The 8279-nt window shown below is 45.0% G+C and overlaps 1 protein-coding gene across 4 annotated transcripts; it reads left to right on the forward strand.

Annotated features, from left to right (window-relative positions):
* Positions 1-2213: 2213 nt before the first annotated feature.
* On the forward strand, positions 2214-4871 carry LOC127342927 (trimethyltridecatetraene synthase). 4 transcript variants are annotated; one of them, XM_051368950.2, is made up of 3 exons: positions 2214-3204; positions 3377-4018; positions 4853-4871. In XM_051368950.2, exons 1-2 carry the CDS (start codon positions 2311-2313, stop codon positions 4007-4009), a joined length of 1527 nt encoding a protein of 508 aa, XP_051224910.1. In that variant the 5' UTR covers positions 2214-2310; the 3' UTR covers positions 4010-4018; positions 4853-4871. The 4 variants fall into 4 exon arrangements, with proteins under 4 accessions (XP_051224910.1, XP_051224909.1, XP_051224908.1 ...); XM_051368949.2 differs by lacking the exon at positions 4853-4871 and adding an exon at positions 4384-4714; XM_051368948.2 differs by lacking the exon at positions 4853-4871 and adding an exon at positions 4388-4714.
* Positions 4872-8279: the final 3408 nt, after the last annotated feature.

Raw genomic sequence — 8279 nt, forward strand, 5'->3', positions numbered from 1 at the left:
GAAGAACGGAGAAGTCTAAAAATCTGTATGTTGCCCAATCAAAAAACACTCCTTGTCGCCGTCGGACCTAGACGGCTGGACGATACCAAAGCTGCTGCGTCGTCGTCTCTTTCACCGCCGCGTGGAGGCCTGGAGCCCCGTCAGGAACAACGCGCAGGCTATGGCCACATGGTGCGTCGTCGTCCCATTCATTCCCATGGAGAGAGAGGCCCATTGGTGGTCACGGCGCGGCCAGGCGCATATCAGCGTGCAACGCTGCGTCGTCGCCGCCAGTCAAGACAAGGCCAGCACGGACCAATAGCTGCTGCTGCTGCCTGCTGCGAGCCGGACAGGGTCTCGCTCGTGGTGCCCTCCATGATAGCAGTGGCAATGAATCATAGCGCTGCGATGCATCTTTCGTATCGTTGCTGGTTTGCTCAGTTTCCTACCAAGCATCTCCACTCGGCCCCTTCATAAGGTGTCCGGTGCATGATCTTATGGGGAAGCGTCAGCATAAGTACATTCTATCGGGGCCATCGGGCCGCAGCCTCCAAATGCGGCTTTTAAATAAATTCAAATATTATAGATCATCGATTATATAGTTTTGATGTTTACAAACCGATCACATAGTCTCGGCAATCACGTCATCGCAAATCGCTGCAAATCAATGTCTATTGAAACACAAAAGGATGCAGGGAGACCAGCATTACTGGGTAGAAGGCACCTTTTATGGGGTTGCCGGTGGTGGAGTAGCTGTCGCCGGTGAAGTCTCGGTCGCCGATGGGGTCTCTGTCGCCGATGGTGTCGAGGTCGTTGTTCCGCGCACCACGACCTTACGTCGTTGTCCATGTCGCAACATTTCTAGGTCCTCCTTTTTCTTCGCTGCCACGCTAGCCTTATCAGGTACGGTCGAGCTTGATGTCCTTCCTCTCGATGACCGACACCCACTTTGTTGCCACGACCACCTCCATATGCGTGGCCTGCTCATCCCACTTGGTGGCGTGCGAAGCGGCGTCAGTCATGCACGCCATGATGGACGAGTGCGACTTCTCGATGGTGGCAGTGAAACTGTGTGATGTAGAGGAGAAATGGAGGAAAAGAGAATGGTTTTGGAGAGAATATTGGCAATATCCTGCGGATAGGGCTGGCGGCCACATTTTGAGCTCACACCGGCGCCCCTGCTAGCCTCCCTCCGAATTGGGTTCGGCCTGCAGCGCCAGATGAATAGCAACCACGCGATGGCGCAAAAAGGGAGGCACGGGTGAGCTCGATTTTGGGCATCGGCACGCCGATAGTCCGTTTGTTGGATTGTTAGCTCTTACTTGAGCATGCATCGATACGAAGTAAGATTTGTTTGCGGATCAAAAATAGACATGAACCCGAGATAGTTAATTTGAGAAGCTTTTTTTTTCTGCGGCAAACATGCAGAACAAATATACTCCATGGAATTGACGGTATCTTGTTCAGGGGATCTTTTACGGTAGGGACAGAGAAATATGGGCCGTCCAGGCAGCACTATTTGATGGCCTGGATTAACTAATACTTGTAACTCAAAGGAGTAGTATATTTTCACGGAAAGCCAAATATGGTAGGCGTAGAAACAAATCCAGCACTACCTTAAACCAAAAATCACAAGGAAGGACAATTTTGGTAGCGAAATAGATTCACGTATGACTTTCCGGTCCAAAATTGTACTACCGTCATGCAAGCCCCAGCAACAGCCATCGTTGCACGTTGCAGCAGCGGCGCCGGCGACTAAGGGCACTAGGGCAGCGGTAGAGGACGCCATGATTTGACGTTGTAGTAGGGGCGCCGGCGACCAAGTGGCAGCAGCGAAGACCGTCATGTTTGCTTCAGAGATGCCGACGACCAAGCAGCAGCAGCGGAGGACGCCATGGTTGTAGACTTGCAGCACTGGCGCCGGCGACCAACTTGCTGCACCGGTACAAGCTAGCTTGCTCGTCGATTTGCTTGACGTGTTTGTTGTTTTTTCCAGCCGGCGACGTGCAGGTTGTGCTCGGCTTGGTCATGGACACAGCGGTGATAGTAGCATGGGCACAGCAAATAGATTATCCTCTAACCATGGACCAAATTGCACTTAGCAGAATAGAAATAATATGGAAATAGACAATTAAATTGCCAAAAGTACCCTTGCAATTAATGTGGATATTGACGCAATACTACTAAGCCCAAACGACTAGTAATCCCTACCGTAAAACGCCTCAGTGGAGAACAGACCGTAGTTGTCTAGACCATTGCATAGGCCCTTACTACCAGGCATAATAAGTGGACGCTAGGCACCCAAGAAATCGAGGCCGGTTCAAGCCTCCAATGGAGCTGAAATGGGCGCCCTTCCTCGCCATCGTGCTCGCCAGCGTGCTGTTCCTAGAAAATTTTCTCCGGCGTGGCCGCCGGGCATACAGGCTCCCACCTGGACCTAAGCCTTGGCCGATCATCGGGAACCTCAACCTCATCGGATCGCTCCCCCATCGTTCCATCCATGCGCTCTCCAAGAGGTACGGCCCTCTCATGTACCTCCAATTCGGTTCGATCCCCGTCGTGGTCGGCTCGTCTGCCGAGATGGCCAAGTTCTTCCTAAAAACTCAGGACGTCGTGTTCATCGACCGGCCCAAGACGGCCGCTGGCAAGTACACAGCCTACCACTACAACGACATCACCTGGTCCTCCTACGGCGCCTACTGGCGGCAGGCACGCAAGATGTGCCTCACGGAGCTCTTCAGTGCCAAGCGGCTCGAGTCATACAGGTACATCCGCAGCGAGGAGATGCGCGCGCTCATGCGCGATCTGCACGACGCCTCCGGGCGTGTCGTGCTGCTCAAGGACCACCTGTTTACCTTGAGCCTCAACGTGATCACGCGCATGGTGCTGGGCAAGAAGTACCTGCACAAGGAGGCTACGACGACGCAGGAGGAGTTCAGGTGGATGGTCGACGAGTGGTTCCTTCTCAACGGCGTGTTCAACATCGGCGACTCCATACCGTGGCTCAACTGGATGGACCTGCAGGGGTACATCAAGAGGATGAAGAAGCTGAGCAAGAAGTTCGACCGGTTCCTAGAGCACGTCGTTGACGAGCACAACGGGCGGCGCCGCCTCGAGGGGGAGAGCTTCGTGGTGAAGGACATGGTGGACGTGCTGCTGGAGATAACTAGCGACCCCAATCTCGAGGTACCGATTCATCGGGATGGCGCCAAGGCTTTCATTCTCGTAAGTGCGTCCATGTCCATGTAATTTTCTGTCGCAAGTCGCAACACGTTCCGTTACTACGTAGTCGGTAAAAGAACTTCAGTTTCAACATTTCCGATCGACTGTGCGGTGCGGAAGCTAAAATACGGTGAACCACTAATCGCACAAAACTACTATACTTAATTCCACGCAGGACCTCATCGTCGCCGGCACTGAGAGCTCGGCCATTACGGTGGAGTGGGCAATGTCGGAGATCCTGAAGAAGCCCGAGGTGTTCGCCAAGGCCACGGAGGAGCTGGACCGCGTAGTGGGGCGAGAGCACTGGGTGACCGAGGAGGACATGACGAGTCTCCCCTACATGGAGGCCATTGTCAAGGAGACGATGCGGCTGCACCCGGTGGCGCCGATGCTGGCGCCCCGGCTGTCCCGCCAGGACGCGTCTGTTGGCGGCTACGACATCCCCGTCGGCACGCGTGTGCTCGTGAACGTGTGGTCCATCGGCCGCGACCCAGCACTGTGGGACACGCCGGAGCAGTTCTTTCCGGAGCGGTTCATCGGCAGCAAGATCGACGTCAAGGGGCAGGACTTCGAGCTGCTGCCGTTCGGGTCGGGGCGCAGGATGTGCCCAGGGTACAGCCTCGGGCTGAAGGTGATCCAGATGAGCCTGGCCAACCTCCTGCACGGGTTCACGTGGAGGCTCCCGAGCGGCGTGACCAAGGAGGCGCTGAGCATGGAGGAGATATACGGGATGACCACGCCGCGCAAGTTCCCGCTGGAGGCCATACCTGAACCCAAGCTCCAGGCTCGCCTCTACACCCAAGCTTGATACGTACAGGTATGCACACGAGCGATCGTTGCCTGCGTCGCTGTATTTTGTGTGTATTGTTTTACTGGTCTGCTTGTATTATATATTTTTATCGGTTTTGCTATATCTCAGTCAATTGAGATTTATCAGTTTTGCTATATTTTTATTTAGTAGAAAAAAGGAAACCCAACCTCTGCATCAATGATCAATCGATGTATATGGCATTTATTTTGTAGGATAGATTCGAGTGGAATATTTATGGAAAACTCTACAGAAATGTGTAACTCCATACCCGCAAAAAAAATATGATGATTCGTAATTAATAAAACTCAATAATTCGATCAGTAAGTGAAATAAGGTTCACCCTCTCAGCTTGACTTTTGTTATCGTGCTAGCTAGGCCGTGGCCGTTGGTCCCGTCGAGGGTTTTGGCTCGTTCAGATGAGATGGGCTAGATCCGGCGTCTCTCTATGTTGGGGTCCTGGTGCTTCAGAGTTCCGACGCTCCTAGTTCCGGTGAGCGGCATTCAGCAGGAGAGACGTGTGGTCGTTGAGGGCCTCAACCTAATGCCATCAGCCTCCATATCCTTATCTTATCTTTTTTATGTTGAACACGTGTCCTTATCTTTGATTTCCTTCTTCCCTTATGTCGTAGTGTCTCGGGAAAATTAATTCTAAAAATAGTAATCCGCAAGAGAGCTGTACAAAAAAGAAGGGGTAAAATTAAATGAAACTATCTACCCAGCCTGACAACATGTATTTATTTCGTTTTGCTCTGAATTTTAGTCACCGCAACTCCTCTTTAAAAATAGCTCTGCATCTGCATAAGTTACGTCTGACGCCTTTGAAAATCTTGGCACTGGTAGTGTTTCAGATTGCCCATACAGAGAGGATAATAATCATCTCCAGAGATAATTGCATATTGCTACCACAATTGAGCTTAGGGCTTCAAAAATCTACCACTTTTCCGGTCAGTTGCAAAAAACTACCACTTTTGCGTCTAATTGCTTCAGAAAATTACCAATTGTGTGTAACACTCGGTTTGGTCCAATTTGATCATGCTTCTGACAGAGACGACCCACCATTTGATCAAGTTTTCTATCTGAATGACATGGTGGGCCATCTCTGTCAAAAACTTGATCAAATGGGTCAAACCGAGTATTACACAGAATTGGTAGTTTTCTGAAACCATTAAACGCAAAAGTGGCAGTTTTTTGCAGTTGATCGACCTGAAAAGTGGTAGTTTTCTGAAACCCTAGCCGCAATTGTGGTAGCAATATGCAATTTTCTCTCATCTCCATGAAGAAAGGCTCGTCCAAGTGGGGCAGCCCTAGGTAGCGGTCGAGCGCTCGCGCGATCGATTTCCGACCAGAGCTTTCCCTTTCAGTAACGTATGCGTTTTTCCGTTTTCGTCCGCGGTCCCGCCTTCTGGACCCCCGCGCGGGCAGTCCCCGCTTTCTCGGCCTGCTTTCATGCGCGCGATGGCAAAAATGCTTCCGACGGGGCTCGAACCAGCAACCTGCTGTTGCGGTGCGGCAACCTCACCAGCCGAGCTACAACTTGTTTGTTGTTAAAAAGGAGATGCATATACTTTGTACTCTCAGTTTACACGGTAAGAGGTAAAAAAAGATTTTGATAAGTTCCAGCAAACAAAACCAGTAAACCGTCACAACTGATATAATACATAGAAAAGCTGACATTAGCCAATATATTTCCCAATCCAAATTTTTCCCCGTTTCAAACGATAACTACAATTTTAAATTTATTTTCACCAATAAAATCGACCTCAACGAGATCTTAAAACTAGCACCGTCCTTATATATTTAGAAATTTGCTTGGTCTAAAAGTTATGCACACTATATACCTAAGTTGTTATCGGTAAATGTCAAAAATTATCAACCCTAGAAGTTAATTTCATTTAAAAATATTTTGGAGAAAAAAGTTTTAGCCGACAATTTATCAACCCCTATGTTCGTTATATAGCAATGGCAAATGTGAAGAGTTATCAACTCAAAAAGTTAATTTTATTTAGATTTTTTTTAGAAACATTTTACCTCATAGTTTATCAACCTGTCCGTCCGTTATTTATCAATGGTAAATGAGAAAAGTTATCGATCCAAAGAGGTAATTTTATTTATAATATCTTTGGGACATTTTTAGCTCTCGAATTTATCAAGCCCTCTGCCCATTATTTGTCAACGGTAAATGTGAAAAGTTATCGATCTGAAAAGCTAATATCATTTAGAATATTTCGGAAATATTTTTAGCTCAAAATTTATCAACCCCTCTACCCATTATTTATCAACGGTAAATGTGATAAGTTATCCACCCAAAAAACTAATGTCATTTAGGATATTTTTGGGAACATTATTAGCTCTCAATTTATCAACCTCTCTGTTCATTGTTTATCAATGGTAAATGGGAAGAGTTATCTACCCGAAAACCTAATTTTATATAGAATATTTTGGGGACATTTTTAGCTCATAATTTATTAAACACTCTGTCAGTTATTTATCAACAGTAAATATGAAAACTTATCGACCGAAAAAGCTAATTATATTTATAATAGTTTTAGGATATTTTTATCTCTCAAATTTATCAACTCCTTTGCCCGTTATTTATCAACGGTAAATGTGAAAATTTATCGACCCGAAAAATAGTAATATATTTGAGTGAAAAGTAGTAGTTTATTTAAGTCGCAAGTGGTAGTTTATTTGAGTTGCAAGAGGTTCCCCACCCGTTACTTCCCCCCATAAAACCCACTAGCCCGATAAAAAGAATTAAAAAGATAATATAGTCTATATAATAGGAATTTTGATACAAATAACACAAACAAGTAAAATGTAGAATTATTATAAAAGGGAATTGCATAAAGGGAATTGTAACTTAAATAAATCATGCTATATAAGTACTACTTGATATTTTTATTAAAATTGCATCATGCTATATAAATAACTACCAACCCTTAAAAGCTTATTTATAACGGTAAAATATTCTAATTTTATTTAGAATATTTTAGCGAATCTTTTTTATACTACAAGCTATCAACCCGGTGACCCGTAATTTTTCGATGGTAAATATAAATAACTATCAACACTAAAAATTTAATTTAATTTAGAATATTTTACCGACTCTTATTTTTGTTTATAAGTTATCAACCCGGTGTCCCGTTATTTATCAACAGTAAAAATAAAAAACTATCAACTCGGTGTCCAGTTATTTATCAACGGTAAATATAAATAACTATCAACCCTAAAAAGTATTTCATTAGTTTACTTTAGTGACTTTTTTATTTTACAAGCTATCAACTCGGTACCCCATTATTTATCAACAGTAAAAATAAATAACTACCAACCCTAAAACTATTTCATTTAGAAAAATATTTTAGCGACTATTTTTTTAATTTACAAGCTATCAACTCAGTGACCCGTTATTTATCAATAGTAAATATAAATAACTATCAACCCTAAAAAATTAATTTCAACTAGAATATTTTAGCGCTATTTTTTTTGTTTACAAGTTGATCAACCCGGTGCCCCGTTATTTATCAACCGTAAATTTAAAGACCTAGCAACCCTAAAAAGTAAACTTAATTTAGAATATTTTAGCAACTTTTGTTAGCTTACAACTTAAAAATAGTACTTCATTTGAGTAGCAAGTGGTAGTTCATTTGAGTTGCAAGTGTAATTCCCCACCCGTTATTTCCCCCCTAAAAACCACTAGCCCGAAAAAGGGAATTATAATAGTTGGTTCAAAGAAACATGACTTGGCAAGAACTAAAAGAGAATTGATTAAAGGGAAATGGAATTTTGATACTAAGAACACAAACAAGCAAAATATAGGATTATTAATAAAAGGGAATTGTAGAAAGGGAATTGTAAAAAAGTTAGTCAAAAAACATAAAAATTATACCATAAAAAGGAATTGAACAAAGGGAGAGCGAATTAAAATAAATTAGTAAAAAACCTCCAAAAAAGGAATTGCAAAAAAAATGATAAAAGGGAATTGAAACGGCAGGATTAGGGAGAAGATTAGGGAGAATGGACTAATCTCTCATGCATGCAATTATTGCTCCGCCTCTCACATGCAAAAAATCTAGTACTGTGCTCGGCTGGGCACTAGGCAGCAGCATGCAAATACATCCTCACATGCGATGTGGTCAGCTTTAAGCGTGGGCATTCGAGACGTGGGCGGCCGGCCGGAAGCAATGCTTTGCATGCAATTTGTCGTAGCGTGGGCAGACTGGTCAACAGTTAATGTAAAGAGAAAAGACAGCGCTCCGCGCGGGAGCTT

The sequence above is a fragment of the Lolium perenne genome, chromosome 3, assembly GCF_019359855.2.
Source record: "Lolium perenne isolate Kyuss_39 chromosome 3, Kyuss_2.0, whole genome shotgun sequence".
Taxonomy (NCBI): Eukaryota; Viridiplantae; Streptophyta; class Magnoliopsida; order Poales; family Poaceae; genus Lolium; species Lolium perenne.